The sequence below is a fragment of the Netta rufina genome, assembly GCF_964035555.1.
Source record: "Netta rufina genome assembly, chromosome: 15".
NCBI lineage: Eukaryota > Metazoa > Chordata > Aves > Anseriformes > Anatidae > Netta > Netta rufina.
The window spans coordinates 15,526,090-15,543,201 of NC_140138.1; the positions used below are offsets into that span (position 1 = coordinate 15,526,090).

Below are 17,112 nucleotides of genomic sequence, written 5' to 3' on the forward strand. Positions count from 1 at the left end.
CTCCTCTCAGGCACCTCCGCGGCCACCCCCCCTACACGCTCCCCTCCCACCCTCAGTGCCCGCGAGGCCCCCTCCCCTATCACCCAATCACCTTCCACCTCCCCCCTCCCCATCCCTCCCCCTTCCTCCTCTCGCCCAATCCCCTCCTCCCCCCTCCGGCGTGAGGGCGGAAGAAGGGCGTGTCGGCTAGGAAGAGGAGGGGGCAGGAAAAGGGCGAGCGAGAAGGGCGGCGGCGGCTTCGCCGGCCGCGCGCGCGCATGCGCGGGGAGGGGGCGGGGAAAAAAAAAGGGGGGCGGGGCCCCGCGGCGGCCCGGGGATGTCGGGCTGGTGACGTAGGCGCCGCTCGCGCCGCGGGAACGGCTGCGCGCGACCCCCGGGGCCCCGCCGCCGCCCCTCCCCCCCCCCCCCTCCCCGGTCCCGGTCCCGGTCCCGGTCCCGGTCCCGGTGCCCCCCCCCCCGGGCCCCTCCGCCATGGGAGCGGGCCGGGCACGGCACCGAGCCGGGGCTGCCGCCGCCGCCGCTTGAGCCGTGCCCCGGGGGGAAGCACCGGGGGAGCTCGGGCCTCGCCGTTAAACCTCCGCCCGCCGCCGTTTTGTTGTTGTCGTCGTCGCCGTTGCCGTTGTCGTTTTCGTTGCGTCGCGGAACCGCCGTTACCGCCGCCCGTTACCGACGCTGCCGGGCTCGGCCGTGAGTTGAGGGGGACGGGAGGGGGGGGGTGGGGCGGCTGGGAACCCCCGGGAACCCCCGGGAACCCCCCGGTAACCCCCAGACCCCACAATATTCCCCGGTAACCCCCCTAGACCCCCTATATCCCCCCCGATAGCCCCTATATCCCTCCCGGTAACTCCCTTAGACCCCCTATAATCCTCCCAGTAACCCCCTAGACCCCCGGTAGCACCCCCCGGTAACCCCCAGACCCCCTATATCCCCCCCGGTAACCCCCCTAAACCCCTTAATATCCCCCGGTAACCCCTATATCCCTCCCTGTACCCTCCGGTAACCCCCTAGACCCCCTATACCCCCCCGGTAACCCCTAATACCCCCCCGATAACTCCCCTAGACCCCCTATAACCCCCCCTAGACCCCCGGTACAACCCCCCGGTAACCCCCAGATCCCCTATACCCCCCCCAGTAACCCCTAATCCCCCCCTCTACCCCCGGTCCCACCCCCTCCATACCTCCCGGTACCCCTCACACGCCTCCCCATACCCCCAGTAACCCCCCCATGTGCCCCAGTACGCTCCTCATACTCCCAGTAACACCCCAATAACCCCCATATATGCCCCAGTAACCCCCCTGATAGCCCCCGATACCCCCCTATTATCCTCCATACCCTCCATACCCCCAGTACCCCTCCCAGTACCCCCCAGTTTCCCCCCCAGTACCCTCCCAGTGCCCCCACCCCACCCCACACCCCCCAGATCCCATCCCCGTTTCCCCCCCCAACCCATCCAGCACAAAACCCTATAACCCTACTCCACCAGGAGGACACCGGGGGGGGGTCCCAAAACCTCCCGGTTCCCCCTCCGACCCCCTCCCCGTTCTCCGTCTCCCTCCCGGCAGGCCGGCGGGTGCCATGAGCAGCGGCTGCGCGTCCCCGGCGGCAGCGGGGCGGTGACGGGGGGGGGGACACCACGGCCATGGCCGGCAGCGGCTACACCGACCTGCGGGAGAAGCTGAAATCCATGCTGCCTTACCGGGACAACCCCAAAGGGCCTCGGGACGCCCCCGTTGAGCCCCCGCCCTACGAACGCAAGCGGCGTTACCACGAGGACTCGGCCTCGGAGCCCAGCGACTACGAGGAGCAGCAGCAGCAGCAGCAGCAGAAGGAGGAAGAGGAGGAAGCCCGCAAGGTGAAGAGCGGCATCCGCCAGCTTCGCCTCTTCAGCGCCGAGGAGTGCGCCAAAATCGAGGCACGAATCGAGGACGTGGTGTCCCGGGCGGAGAAAGGGCTCTACAAGGAGCACACGGTGGACCGGGCGCCTCTGCGCAACAAATATTTTTTCGGGGAGGGTTACACCTACGGCTCGCAGCTGCAGAGAAGGGGGCCCGGGCAGGAGAGGTTGTACCCGCGGGGAGAGGTGGATGCTATCCCCGAGTGGGTGCACGACCTGGTGATCAGGAAGCTGGTGGAGCACCGGGTGATCCCCGAGGGCTTCGTCAACAGCGCCGTGATCAACGACTACCAGCCGGGGGGCTGCATCGTCTCCCACGTCGACCCCATCCACATTTTCGAGAGGCCCATCGTCTCCGTCTCCTTCTTCAGCGACTCGGCGCTCTGCTTCGGCTGCAAGTTCCAGTTCAAGCCCATCAGGGTGTCGGAGCCCGTCCTCTTCCTGCCCGTCAAGAGGGGCAGCGTCACGGTGCTCAGGTAAACGCCTCGCCCACCCCAAAACCACGGGGACGTGCGCCCCGGTGGTGGCCGAGCCTTTTTTTTTTGGCACCCTGCGGGGTCCCCGGGCGATGGGATGGGGTTGGGGGTGCCCGGTGCTGCGGGTGGGATGATATTTTGGGGTGGTCCTGTCGGGGAGGAGACGGGATCCGGAGTTATTTGCTCCCCAGGCTGCCAACGGGGAGCTCCGAGCCCTCACCTGCGGGGTGGGGACAGCGGGGACGCGGCGCAGCCCCCGTTTTGGGGCTGTCCGCGGGGAGGTGAAATGACCCTGCCCAAGGTCACGCAGCCAGGAGCCACTTTAGGGCTGCCAAATGTCTCCTCCTTAACCCCCCCCCCAGTCACCTCCCGGTGGGCACGTGGAGCCCTCGTGCTCCTCGCTCCCGTGCTTAAAGGGTCGGTGCCGGGGTTGCCGGTGCCGCCGGCCCCCTCGTGGGCACATCCCCAGCCTGGTCGCCGCGGCCTGAAGGTCAGAGCGCTCGCTGCCAGGAGCGGGGATGGCCCAGGCTGTGCCAACAGCGCTCAGAGCTACCAACTTGGGGTGGTTTTTTGTTTTTTTGGGGGGCTGGTGAACGTCCCGGGTGGGTTTTAGGGCTCCCTGCCTTTAACACAACCCCACATCTCGGCTCGGGAAGCGATCGCCGCGGGGCACGGGGAGGAATTGAGGAATTTTCCCCCTCCCCATGGTGTCCGGGGGCATCCTGGTAATAACGGCCGGGATTTCTCGGGGCATTTATCCAGGGAAAGCTGCACAAACATTAACGGGTCCCCCCCAGCTCAGGTAACTCCTGTAGCTCAGCAGCTTTGCAGCCAGGCTGCGGGAGGATCCCCGCCAGCAGGAAAGGCTCCCCCGAGGCTAAAAAACATTTTCATGTTCCCCGGGGAGCGTGGCCGGGGCAGGAGAAGGGCAGAGGTCAGAGGGATTTGATCCCGGAGCGCCGTGTCCGCTTACCGCGGGCGGCAGAACTTTCTGCTTTAATTTCCCTGCCCGGGTAGCCAAAACCCGCAGGAAAATTCCCCAATTCCCACCCGGAGCAGGGTCGGGGCTCAAGCAGCAGAGGGTTGGATGCTCATGGGAGGAGGGAGAGGGGTTTGCTCTGCTCCCCCACAACCCAACCGTGGGTTTTTGTCCCTAAAAAAACGCTGGGAAGGAGCTGGCTCGGGGCTCCCAGAGCCGTTCTGCGCCGTGCGGGGTTCCCTGGAGCGATCCTACAAAGCGAACGAAGAGGTTTTGGTGCCTGCAGGGGAAGGTTGGCTTCCTCCTGACCCCAGGATGGGGTTCGCTGGCTTCCCGCAGGGTTAGGTGCTGGGTTAGGTGCCGGGCTCTTCTGCTTTCCACCAAATAACAGCCTCTAAAACCGTTTTTTTTTTTTTGCAATTTGGGCAAAATTTGGGCAGATTAGCACTCGCTGAAGGGAGATTCTGCCAAGGGATGCGGGGCGATGGGAGCCAGGAGAGGAGAGGGAGGACGAGGGGGTCCTGGGGGGGGGGTCTCGGGGTGCAGCTCCCGGTGGAGCCAGCTTCTCTCTCTCTTTGCAGCAAGCAGTTGCCCTGGAGATAGGGAAACGGCGGAGACAGAAGCGCCGTGCCTGTGATATTTGGGATCCAAACCCTGCGGGGTCAGGGGCCTCCTTCCCGGGGAAGCCGTGGGTACCCTGTGAAAACCGCGAGGCTCACGGGGAAGCCGCCGGGTTCCTCCTTCCCCCCTCTTTCTCCATCTCTCCCCAAAGCCCCCGCGTGTCCTGCTCCCCATCCCAGCTCTGCTCAAGGTCCTTTTCCCGGCCTCGCAGCCACCCCGTGCCCTCCAGAGGGGCTTTCCCCGCGTCCTGCCCTCGATGTTCTGCTTCCCTCGGGTTTTTCCTGGTTAAACTCTGCGCCAGGCTCAAGTGTTCGGTGCAAGGCAGGCCGGGCTCTTTGCAGATCCTGCACCGGCCTCAAACTCGAGCTGTGAAACCTTCACACCCCAAATGAGAGGTTAGGGTTGGAAAAATGTCCTTGCAAAGAGTTTTTGGGGAGGAACGGGGGCTCTCCTCATCAGCAGGATGAAAGCTGAGCCACCCGGAGGCCGTCCGCATGGCCCCGCGCTCCTCCAGCAAGGTATTTTCTCTCCGGTTGCCTCCCCGGTGCTGATTTGCCCTCGGAGGACCCAGGCTCATCCCTCTGATTTATTTTTCCCCCCCTGTTTAAAAAAAAAAAAAGAAAGGAATTTGATAATTTGATAAGCATCAATCGGCAGGAGCGCTGGGGAGGAGATGGGGGATCGGCCCGTCCGCCTGGGAGTGGGGTTTGGACAAATGGGAAAATAAAAATAAATAAAAAATTGGGGAGCTGGGGGGCTGCAAAGCTCCATGGCGCATAATGAATCTGAGTAGCTGGTGGGATTGGGTTTAATTATCAAGCATCGTGTGTCTGGGATGGGGCTGGGGACCAGCGAGGCTGCAGCTGGAAAGGGGCCGTGGGTGCCTCTGCCTGCTGCTGGGAGCTTCTGCGTGTGCCCGCGGCCACGAGGGCATCCTTTCTGGGGATAGCTGTACCAAAAACCCTGCTTTCAGTGACGTTGGGGCTCAGGGAGGAAAAAAAAAAGAGAAAAAAGAAAAGTTTTTTCTTTTCTTGCCTGGGCAAGAAAAGAAACCTGCGGGTGCAGCGCTGGTGTTCTTGGGGGTGTTTTGTTCCAGTGTCTGTCCCTTGGCTGTCACTGGGACGTGATAGGGGCAGGGAATGGGTGAGAAATTCATGCTGGCCCACTAAAAAATATTCTTATTCTGTTTATGAGCAGTTCCTGTGCACGTCCCGTGCTGGAGGGGTGTGCAGGGCACATCTCGGGACGTGGCGAGGTGCAGGCTGAGCTGTCCCTCCCCAGCGGGGCATCAGGGCTGCCCGGAGGGGCCCCGTTAGGGCTGAGGGCTTTTTTTGGGGGCAGCCCGCCTGCATTTGGGGTCGGGAGCTCTGCTTTAGGTGCTGGAAAGGGAGCTGGGGAATGAGTTTCCCTCTGGGGAGTGGGAATGAGAGGGCTGATGTCTCGTGCTGGAGAGCGCAGGTCTCGGAGCAGACCCCATCCCGACGTTCAGGGTGAGGATGTGCCCCAAAAATGTTAACGTGGGGGATATTAATGAGATCCCTGGGATGTAACGGAGCGTTATTAAAGCCCCTTGGCATGATGCTGCATGATTCTGCGGCGCCCTAAAGGGCAGGGGGGCCCCCAGCAGCCCCTCTCCCACCGCTCAGGCCTCAGCCTCCCAGCTCCCTCCTCTGAGCAGTCTCCAGGTGAGAGGTGTGCGTTTCCAGCCGAGTGGCTGGGTGATTAACCAGAGAAAGGAAATCCTATCCTGGCCCTGGAGGAGACCAGACCCTCTGGGTTGTCCCCCGAGCATCCCAAATTCACCGGCTGCTGCGTTTGGCTTCTCCTTCCCCACCACGCCGGACTCTGGAAGGCTCTGGGGAACAGACACTGTGGCAGCAGCAGGTAGGGGGCATGCCCAGCGCCCAGCCCAGCTCGTTAGCACCCAGCCCAGCTCGTTAGCACCCGTGGGAGGGCTGAGATGAGCTCCTGGTGCTCTCAGCAGGGTGGGTGCTCACCCGAGGGCGTGCTGGCTGCTCGCCATCAGCTCACCTCCACCCCTCAGGCTGCGATCTCGCACGCTGCGCTGGACTCCAGGCATGGTGCCGAGCAACAGAAACAGCCACGAGATAAAAAAAAAAAAAAAAGCCTCTTGTAGGTAGCTGGGGCCCTGGTTGGCTTTGGGTGTTTCCCTACCTGCTAGAAACTTGAATTATTGAAGACATCCCCGATACCAAAATGCGCTCCTGACAACAGGAGCTGCGGTGTGGTGACGGGGCGGTGAGCCTCGTGCGCTCCGTGATGGCTCAGGGTGCTGCCTCGCCTCGTGAGCCCCACAGCACGGAGGTTTTAGGGGCACGGCGTGGTGTGCAGCCTGCTTTGGAGGGTCACCGGGGCTGTGGCGGGTCATACAGTGACCGAGGATGTGCCAAAGTGGGAGCGGAGGAGAAAATGAGGCTGAGCACGAACGAGTGTCCCATGCCCGGGTGGTGGGGATGAGGCGCTCAGCTCCTGGGGCACCTGGCCCTCAGTGTGCCCCCCTCCTCCCCTAACACATTAATCAGGGCTGGAACCCACCTGCGAGCCCTGGAGAGGCTCCAGGAGCAGGCTCTGACCATCCCCAGGGATGGAGGCCCACGAGAAAGCCACGCGGTGATTTGGTGATTTGGCTTCTGCCGTGATCTGCTCTCTTGGTAAAGCTCCCGTAAACAAACGAGCCGAATTTACGCTCTGGAAACTCCTTTTCAACACAACTCACTTCGTGATGTGGCGGCAGGTGGCATTTTCTCTGGTGCATGCTAAAAAAAATTGAGTCTAAATTTAAAAAAAAAAAAAAAAAGGCCTGAATGGTGCAATTTCCTTGAAGTTTCTTCCTTTCTGGCAGTTTGCTGGGGAGCGGTGTGCTTGGGGGAGGAATTCGCGGTGGAATTTGGGAACCAACTGGCCAAAATGTGTTGTTGCAGCCGCTTTCTGCCCCTTCTCACAGAGCCTTTCTCTTTCTGTTGTCAGCGGGTACGCAGCCGACGAAATCACGCACTGCATCCGACCGCAGGACATCAAGGAGAGGAGAGCTGTCATCATCCTTCGCAAGTGAGTGTTGGAGCCCTCCACGCAGCGAGGCGACCCCCGGGCTGCTGCTGTGATTATTTTTAAATCACAAATGGTGATTTAAAATGCTGTGATTTTTTTTTTTAAAGCAACGCTTTAACAAAAAACAAAGCCTTGCTTGGTGATGCGCTGGGTCGATGTGAAATTTTTTAGGTCTCGCTGCCCGTTTGCAGGCGCTGTTCCTGGCTGGATTTTGTTGGGTGCCCAGCTCCAAGCAGCTGGGATCTCAAATTCCCGTGCTCTGGGCTGCGTGTGCAGGTGTCTGAGCATCCCATAGCCACGTGCAAATGTTCCCTGGGCAGTGCTTTGAAGCTGCTGCTGAAGAATCATCCATAAAGCAGAGAGATTTCTTGGTAGCAGGGCCTTCAGCTCCTGGGGAGGAGGGAGTGGAGGCGCTGGTGTTGAATTTAGTGACCGGTCCTGGGAGCTGGGAGGCCAGGTGCTGCTGTTTCAGGAGATAATTGTGGGGGAATCACCCCAAAACCCCCGGTGTCACCTTCTCCTGTACCCAGAAACGACCTTTTTGTATCAGTTCCTTTTACTAGAGGGCTAAAAAACGTGTGTGCACCACGTTGACCCACGTTTACCCTGCCTTAGAGGTTGTTAACACCAATTCCACTGTCAAGAAGTGTTTGGAAGTGGAAATGCACGTGGCGTGGGTGCTGCTCACCCAGATAAAAGCGTGGCCACGACGGCAGGGATTCGGCTGTGCCCGAGGCTGGTGTGAGGCTAGCAGGCAAACGCTGTGGATCCGGAGTTGGGGAACTTCTGGGCAGCCTCTCTGGTTTGCAGACAGCCTGGTGATGCTGTGGAGGTGCAGCACGAGGCCAGCCGTGAGGGGAAGGGAGGGGAGAGGCAAACCAGCGCGTTAGGTGAGCGGTGAGGTGGCTGCGAGGAGAGCCCCAGGGTGGCTGCAGGAATTATTGGTTCCTGCACCAACCAAAAGCCGTGCGAGTGCTGCTGAGCACCTGGGGGAGGCATCTCCAGACCCTGCAGGGGGAGAGATCCGGGCTCTGGCTGCTTTTGTGGGGCTTTGGGGCAGAGAAGCTGCCTGTCCTGAGCTGCCTTTTCCGAGGAACTGCTCCAGAGTTGGCCAAATAAATTAAAGCTGCCCGAGTTGGTGCAGATGAGCTCCCCCCGTTTGCCTGGGCTCCTTCGGCAGCAGCCAACCCATCTGGCCTCCCCGTGGGGGCCCAAATCACTTCACATTAGGGCAGCGGTGACTTTCCTGGCGAGCTGAATAAAACCCCAGCGGGATCATCCTACGAGCAGGGCGGGAACCCCTCGGGGATTATTTTTGGGTGATCTCCGTAGGGCCGAGCAGCCCCGGTGGATACGCGGGGTGCATCCACCAAAGGCTGCGCCCCGAGCTGCAGCGGGTGCAGGCTGCACCAGGGAGTTATGCAAGCAGGAAAACAGCCTCTGCTGCTGGCACGCGAGGTTTGGGAGCAGCCCCTGACCTCGTACAACTCATCTTTGCCTCCTTCCTGGGGAGAGGCAGCAGCCAGCAGCTTGCCACAGGGCTCGCGTACCCTGCGGGCGCATCGCAGTGTAAAAACTGCATCCAGGAGCTGGGAAATTTTGGGATATTTGGCTGCCAGAGCGTGCTGGGCTCCAGAATCTGGATCCCTTCTTGCCTCTGCTCCGGGCACGTGGCTCCGGGGGTGTTTTTTTTTTTGCTGGCAGTGGCAGGACAAAGCCGTGCGTGCCGGGGAAGTGGCCGGCTTTCTCGGCACGCCTGAGAGCGGCGCGGTTACCAAGTAGGTCAGGAGCCCTGGAGAGCTGCAGGGGGATGGGATTTACGGTGTTTCCTGCGCCTCCGAGCACGGGGCCGGCGAGTTTTGGGAGCGCTTTGAGCGGAGAAAGGAGTGGAGCCATGCTCTGGATTTCCTGAGCTGCTGCCAGAGGTCAGCTGGGAGGGAGGGGGAGAAGCGAGACCTCCTCGAGCGGGGCTTGGAAGTCCTTTTACAGGGCTCCTGCAGCCGTTTGTAGAGAGCTGGGAGTTATTTTATTCAGCTGGAGCTTTGCTGGGTAATTTGCTGCCCGTTTGGGTGCAGCTGTGGTGGTTTTACCTCCTGGTGCCTGCTCCTGCAGCTCGCATCCACGGTGGCGCAGCGTGGCTGGTGCTCTCCGACCCTCGCAGTGCATTTAGTGGGTTTTGAATTGCAAGGCCTGCAGTTGTTATATCTGAAATATATTTAATTTGAAATAAACCTCCCAAGGTGTCCGGGGCAGGATCTGCAATGCTTTCAGTGCTCTGGCTGGCCTGGCTCCAGTCCTGGAGCTGTGAACAGCTCAGGATGGCTTTGCAGACGAGTGCAGGCTCCAGCCTGGCAGCAGCTGCCTCAAAAACCTGCCTGAAAAGCTGAAGCTGCACAGCAGGGGACACGCAGTGCTTCTCCCCTCCCTTTCCCAAAGCCCAATTTTGGTGTTCACCCCCAATCCTGTGGAGGGAGGCTGCAGGAGCAGCGCCAGGGTGCCTTTCTGTCCAGAAACACGCACGGATCCTCCCGAAATTGGCACCCTGGAGCCCTGGCACCACCTTTTAGCACGCTTTGCCCGTTCCCAGGCTTCAGTCTGTTTTGAAATCGACTTCTGGAGCGCTTCAAGTGGCGGCCAGTAACTACACAGCACCGGGAGGTGGTGACAGCGCCGTCACACGAGAGCTCAGAGAGAGGAGGGAGTTCCCAGAGAGCGGTGGTTGTTACTGGTGGAGGTGGTGATGGATTTTTCCGTGCGTCTCCCAGGTGGCTGAACTGGAGCTGCGAGTTGTGGAGGAGTCACCGTGATCCCAGCACCTCCCCTCAGTGCCCCGTTGCTGGGGTTGCAGGGAGCTCAGCACCCTTCCTGTCCTCCCAGGCTCACCTCGTGGCTTCGCTGACCCCTAAACCTTTCTCTGTCTTCTGACCAATGCAGTAAAGGTTAAAAATTAAAGCGTCAAGTGCAAGAGAACTGCAGCTTGTTCTGCCTTTGAGCGTAACCATCCTGACCCTTTTCTGGAGCTGTGGGGCAGGGATTGAGGGTTCAGCTGCAGTGCATCTAGGACAAACATCTCCTGTACCAATTCTGTAGAAACTCCTTGCAAATACTACTATTTTTTTTCTTTTTTAATTTGCAGAACAAGGCTAGATGCCCCTCGATTGGAAACAAAATCGCTGGGTAGCTCTGTGTTGCCGCCGGGTTACGCCTCCGACCGCCTGTCGGGAAACAACAGGGACCAGATCCTGAAACCCAAGCGGTCCCATCGCAAAGCAGACCCCGACGCTGCTCACAGGTAGGTTGGGCTCTCCTGGGAGCAAGGAGCTGGCCGGTGAACCTCTGAGGCTCCTGGCCTCTGATGAAAGGTTGTAGGAACACTTAAATCATCCTGGCGTGCACCTCTTTGCCAGGTGCTCCCCATGGCACGCAGACCTGCTCGATCAGAGCACGTTGCTTTATTCGTTCCTCCTAGGCTTGCAGAGGCTAAGCCCCGGCTGTAAGCAGCTTACGTTGTTTATCCTGTGAGTGGCATAATGAAGGAGCAATAGATGTGCCCGGCTCTCGATAACGCAGTCATTCAGAACAATAGTTTCCCTGCAGCTAATTATTTTTGACCTCCATTGCCGAGCAACCTGCGCGCGGCCGTGTTAAAGCGCATCACGAGAGCAGTCGGAGAGAGCTGGGCAGGGGGAAGGACTCCTCGGGAAGCTTCTCAGCTCTCTTTTGGTTCCGGAGCTGTGTGTATTTGTGCGTGCAACCAGGCTGCGTGGGTGCCTCAGCCTGACCTCCAAGAGCTCCTTGCTGAGGCTGCAGACAGCTCGAGCTCTGCGGCGAGGCTCCCCTCAAACACCACCTTGCTCACGCGTCTGTGCTGATAGCCACGAGTGATAGCCGGCCTGCCCGCTGTCCTTTTGGCTCTTCTCTGCCTCCCGAGCCTCCCAGGAATTGCTAGGGCATTCTCTGCACCTCGTGCAGATCTCAAAGGTGGTGGGGCTCGGCTGCTGTGCGGTCCCAGCCCGTGTTGCAACCTGTCCTGCTGAAGGAGGAGGGTGGGGACGGCGTGTTTGTGAGCAGCGTTCATTCAGCAGGGCTCGGGATGACTGGGCACATTGATCACCGAGCGGAGCGAGCCTGCAGCAGGCTGTGTGTGATCAGATTTGCCCTGCACGGTCCCTTCTTTGGTGGAAAAAAAGGTGAAAGGCTGATTGAAGGAGAAGACACCTCACTGGAGAGCAGGCTCGGCACAGACCCCTGCAGCAGGCGGGTACCAAAAACGTGTTTTTTTTCTCCTTTTGGCCTAAAAGACTCCAGCATAATGTAGGTGAATAGCACAGGCAGCAGCATCTGTCAGAGGGGAACTCGGTTCCCACCTAGGATAAAATAAACTGGGATAAAATCCTGCCAGCACGGCCCTGCCGTGAGCTGAGCGCAGGTGAGCGCAGGGGCAGCTTCCTACAAGTACTGACTGCGTTGTGCTGATGCTGGAGAGCACAGCAGGAGGACATAGGAGCTTGGAGCTGTGGTTTGATCCTCACAGCCCCTCTGTAGGGCAGAGAGACCCCTCTGTAGGGCCCAGACCCCTCTGCCCACGGGGCTAGGGGCAGCCAGGCTGTTTGCAGGCAGAGAGCAAAGCTGTGAAAGCGAAGGGTTTGCATCATGCAGAGCCAAATTCTCAGCCTTTCCGTGGGATGTGCAGCTTGGCGAGCTGCTCCTGCTCTGCCGACAGCCCGGAGCATCGCACCGGGAGAGCAGGGTGGAAAAAATCACTCACGGTGCTCAAAGCCTGCAGAAATCCAGATGGTGTCCACACCAGGAGCGCTTCAATCGTGTTCTCACTCCCTCTCTCCCTCCCTCCCTCTCTCTCTCTCCGTAGGCCACGGATTCTAGAAATGGATAAAGAGGAGAACAGGCGCTCGGTCCTCTTACCAAAACATAGGAGACGGAGCAACTTCAGCTCCGAGAACTATTGGCGAAGGTCTTACGAGTACACGGAGGACTGTGATGAGGAGGAGGAGGACGGCAGCCCGGCCAGGAAAGTTAAAATGAGGCGACACTGAGGAATGCACTTTCCGGGCTCGTGGAGCTGCTGAGATTGGCCTCCAGTCTGTGAAAACTTTCTCCTCCCTCTGGCTATCTTCCATCTAGCTTCAGTTTTGGTTTTTCCTTTCAGGCTGAAGAGTAAACAGGAAGGATCCTAGCGATTTGTTTTTATGAATGGAGGAATGCTGAGACATATGTGAGGATGGAACATGTCCAGTGCACGTGGTGGCCTGAGTCATGGGTCAAACGGGCATCTCTCCCTTAGGAAGCAGATAAAGTTATGCCAGGCTGTCTGTTGGGATTTCTGTTGAAAACACCAAAAAGTTTAACTGTTTCGTTGCGCGAGATTCAAGAATTGTATTTTTGTTTTATTTTGTTGTTTTATTTTTTTTTGTTTGTTTGTTTTCGCTTTAACTTCCTTTCCAAATGTTCTAAATATGATGTTAGACCCCAGGAGCTGAAAATTCTCTGTGGTGGCCTCGTATTCCTTGCTTCACCAAAGGGCTCCTTGGTCTGCTGTTACCTAGTTGTCGTTGGGTTGTGTTTTACGAGTGTGCCCTGCAGTAACTGGAAGTTTGGAGCTTTGCAGACCCCTCTTACTGCGTTGATTACAAAGGGTTTAGGACATTTGTGTTGCACTTTAGTACCAGTTTTAAATGCCGTAGGTTTTTTCTTTCTGGTCCCTCTTCCCGAGCCAGCTTGGGCTCACGGCCTCGCGTCCCCGGGGCTGCCCTCTCCGAGAAGAATGTGCTTACCCCTGGCTTCTCCCCGCCGGGTTTTTTGGTTGAGGAGGGAGAAAATGTGGCTGATTTCACTGAGGCCAGCATTGCCCTGAGGTCTGGGGGCTGCAGCATCAGCACCGAGTGCGCGCAGCGTCCTGGGGACAGCAAAGAGGAGCGGGCGAGGGGTGTGCTTGCGAGGATGCTGGGCTTGGGGCACCCTAATAAAAGCTCTCCTCTGCCTCCTGGCAGCGTGGCGAGCTGCTTTATAACATCCTGCCCCTGCTGGGTGCAGGGAGAGGAGCTGGCAGGGGGCTGCCGGGGAGCCGGGCACCTCGGCTGCGCTCCGTCCCCTCCGAGGCTGGCTCTGGGGCATTGCGTTCATCCGAAATAACTCATCCGAAATAACTCATCCAAAATAACTCATCCAAAATAACTCATCCAAAATAACTCATCAGAAATGAAATAACCCACCCACACCCTGCTCCTCCCTCTGCCTGTCCTGGGGCTGGGGGTTCGGGGCTGCCAGGGGAAAATGCTGAGCAGCAGCAGGCTTGTGGGGAGGTAACACTAGGAGCTCTGCCTTCTTCCTCGTCTTCTCCCAGCCTGGGCGCCTTCGAAATCTGGGGCCCAACGCCGTATTCAGAGCCCTGCTTTTAAGGAACTTCCTCCGGTTGATTCTTTCGAACCCCGGTGTTGGCAGATCGTAAGGAGCAGCCTTCTTTTAAAATTTTTACCGCTTTGCCCGCCCTCAAGCTGTAGTTTTTCCGGAGCGCCGCGTCCCCCACACTTCATGGTCCGCACGCTTGGCAATAAAAAGATGTAATATATTTTGAAACCCGTTTGCTGCTGTCTTGAGGAGCTCCCAGTTGAAAAAACGGAAACAAAAACACAAAAAAACGGGCGCTGTTCCTTAACAATCCAGCACGTTTGCTGCCATCGGGGTCTCGGTGTCCGTTCCCTTCCCTGCTGACTCGCCTGTCCTTGGGGACACCGCTGGGGCTGGCAGCTGTGGCAGTGCCCAGGAGATCGCTGTCACCTTCAGCATCACTCTGACCCGCGGGAGGATTCCTAGCTGGGCTCCAGCTGCCCCCTCCTTGGTTTTCTTGATCCCATCCCGGTGAGAGCTGCTGGTGGCTCGGGGCGGAGGTAGGAGAACAGCCCCGTGGGCAGCCTTTGAAGGCGCCTCTTGGCTGCCCGGAGATCTGAAATTTCACATTTTCCTCATCTGAAGCAGCGTTCCTTGCCTTCTTAGCTTGCTGCAAAACCCCTTTCTGGAGAGCTTGGCGTTCCCTGCAGCGTGCAGGGAGCAGCGCTCCCTCCTCCTCTTGGTGGCTGGCATCTTCAACAAGCCAGAGACCTTCCCGCGGGATGCCTGGACACGGCTGCTCCCAATTCTTCCTCAACTCACCCTGGACATGCCCCGTGTCCTCTGTGGCGTTCGGCTGTGCTGCTCGTGCTGCTGGCAGTGGTTGTGGTGAGGCAGAGCAGCTCTGCTCCCTCGCCTGAGGTCCCCGTTCTGCGCAGCCTGCTGCCCCCCCTCCCCATTTTACGCCTACCTCTGCATCCCCCATACCTTTCTCCGCTGTCTCAGCTCCCAACGAAGGCAACCTCCCTCCCCGGGGCTCCTTCCCCAAGCTGTGGGACCGCCGTGACTCCCGTAGGACGAGGTTTATGTCCTCTGAAACCCGAACGAGGCATCCCGAGGTCTCACCTCATCCCCACGCAGTCTGTAGGGGCACGGGCAGCCCTCCTGCCCCCTCGGGTTCTGGTGTTCCTGCATGCCATCTCCGGGAGCTCTGCCCTCCCGTTCCCCCCACCCCAGATCTGTGCCGTGGGTCCGAGCCGGCGCTGTATCCCTCCCCAGAGTCCCTCCCCTGCTCCGTTTCGCTTCGAGTCTCCGAGCTGCCTGCTTGGGGCTCCACCACCCCCTGTCTGACCCCGAGCATCTCGTGGGCGAGGAGTTCCCAGCGCGCAGGCAGCCCGTCGCTCCCCCTTGTACAGACATTTTCTATACACGCGGTTGTACATGTGTAGATAATGTGGTTTTTTTTAACTCTTTTTTTGCACTGAACAACGTCGGGGTAAAACCTTGATCTGAAACCAGAAGACGCGTTTGTTTGTTTTTTTTTTCGCACGGATCCAGCTGTTCAGATCCCTTCCTGTGCCCCGTTTGGTAAAACTGTGGCTCCAAAATGCTGCTGTGCCCAACTCCTCTTTGTCATGGCTTTGTCGGGCTTCGGGTCAGGCCGGCGACACGAGTCCACGGCAGAGGACGGAGGGAGGGCAGCGAGTGCTGCTTTGTGGCTGCTTGCCCCTAAAAAAAAGGCGAAATTTCTCCCCATCCTCTCCGTGGGATGGGCTCGTTCCCTGGCCTGACCCCTTTGGCTTTATTCCCCTCGTTTGGCTCCGTGCTCCCCTCCATCACCCGCGGCGTGTCCTTGTGTATCCTGCTCAGTACGGCTGCGTGCGCCCCGATGGCCCCACACACCCCAAACCCACAGCCCAGACCCCGAGAACGGAGGAGAGGGAGGTGGGCGCCGTCCCTTCTGCCAAGGGAGGAATTTGGGTTCGCTGCTCTTGCCTGCATCCGGAGAAGACTTCTTGCGTTGGTTGCGTGGGCTCAGCCTGTCCCCTGGAAGAAAAGGAGAGATTTGGGGGCAGGGAGAGGGGAGCTGGCCTGGGGACGGGGTGGCGGATTGGGGAGCAGGTCCCCACAAACCCCACAAACAGCCTCCAGCCCCACGCTGGCCCAACCCCGACACCAACATCCCAGGAGGGATTTTGGGGTGCGGGGCTGCTGGCTCCCTCCTTCATCCTTGGGGGTGTCCGAACCCCAACCCGAAGCTGGGAACGTCCTGAAGGGGGGCTCTGAGCATGGCCCCGATGTCCAGACCCCCTCTTTGGTGTTCCCAACACCTTCCCTTTCCTGGGGAGGAGAAACCTCGAGCTGAGGAGCGCGTCTCTGCTCCTTCCCACACCCCTGCCCACAATTAAAGTTCTGGCTGACTTTAATTTCTTTTCTTTTCTTTTTTTTTTAAATATTCTAATTTTTTTGTTTTGTTACAAATAAAATAAAAAAAAATAAAAAACAAAGTGGCAATATTTTTTTCCGTAAGCTTTTCCTAGGAAAAAGCGTGGTTTGTAAACAAAGTTGTACAGTTCTGAAGTTTGAGATACGAGAAGTAACTGTGTGAAACGCTGTAAATGGAGCAGAGATTATTTTATGTACAGTCCGACGCGGGGGGAAAAAACTTTTAATTCTGGTCGATTCTTAGGAAGAATTTGGTTCTTCACTGTCAGGGTTTGGAATTTCATCGGTTTCGTTATTATTATTATTATTATTTTTCTTGTATAGATTGCTGCATTAATTGAATAAAAGCAGAAAGCATCGCTCGGCCTGCCTGTGTGCTGGGGCTGGGGGGCTGGAGGGGGGCACAGCCGGGCTCGGTGCCTGGCTGTGGGGTGAGGGAAAAGCTTATAAATTCTAAATAAAGGGAAGATCGGGCTCCGGGGGGATTTGTGTGCTGCCCTAGAAACCGGCACGGGGCTGCAGCACGAGCTCCCATCCCCAAAAAATCTGGTTTGCTGCGGAGCAAGCGGTGAAGATGTCCCCGTCCTCCTGGCCCTGTTTTAGGGCCGGGGTTGCCGCCTTGGTGGCTGTGGCTCGGTGAAGATGTCCCCGTCCTTCTGGCCCTGTTTTAGGGCCGGGGTTGCCACCTCGGTGGCCGTGGTTTGGTGTTTTATCACCCCAGGGTGCTGCACCCCGTGCTTCGGCCTCGCCCGCCCTGCCCTGCGCCTTCCTCCCGCAAGAGGGAGATGGGCGTGCGGGGATGGCTGCGTGGGGCCTGCCATGGCGGCCTTCCTCCTCCTCATCTTCAAACCGCCCCTCGCCCGCCGTGAGGGGTGACCCCAAGGAAAGGGACGAGGAAGGAAACGGAGGCGGGATGCCCCGCAGGAGGGCACGGCGGGGTCCGTGCACCCGGCGTTAGTCAGCAGGGAGGGGACGCCCTGCCCTGCGTGGGGACGGGCGCTCGCCTGAGTCACCCGCGGCATTTGGGGCAGGGTGCTGGGGCCCCGGTTTCTCTGTGGGGTGCTCCCCGTGCGTCCCCACCCCATTGCTGGAGGTGTGTGGGGTGGCCCCTGGTTGATACAGCCGGGCTGTGGGGCCATGAAACTGGGATGTGGATGTGAAACTAGTACGGGGCACCGAATTATGAGGCTGCCACAAGTTATGGGGATCCACATGTTTTGGGACCCCAAGTTTTGGGGATTCCCACATTATGGGATCCCAGATTATCGGGATCCCCGCAATA

At 58.9% G+C, this 17,112-nt stretch overlaps 1 protein-coding gene across 1 annotated transcript; it reads left to right on the plus strand.

Moving 5' to 3' along the window:
• Window positions 1-275: 275 nt before the first annotated feature.
• On the plus strand, window positions 276-16,189 carry ALKBH5 (alkB homolog 5, RNA demethylase). The gene is made up of 5 exons (XM_084295800.1): window positions 276-687; window positions 1,564-2,371; window positions 6,960-7,040; window positions 10,177-10,332; window positions 11,911-16,189. The coding sequence occupies exons 2-5, from the start codon at window positions 1,641-1,643 to the stop codon at window positions 12,092-12,094; spliced, it is 1,152 nt and encodes a 383-aa protein (XP_084151926.1). The 5' UTR covers window positions 276-687; window positions 1,564-1,640; the 3' UTR covers window positions 12,095-16,189.
• Window positions 16,190-17,112: the final 923 nt, after the last annotated feature.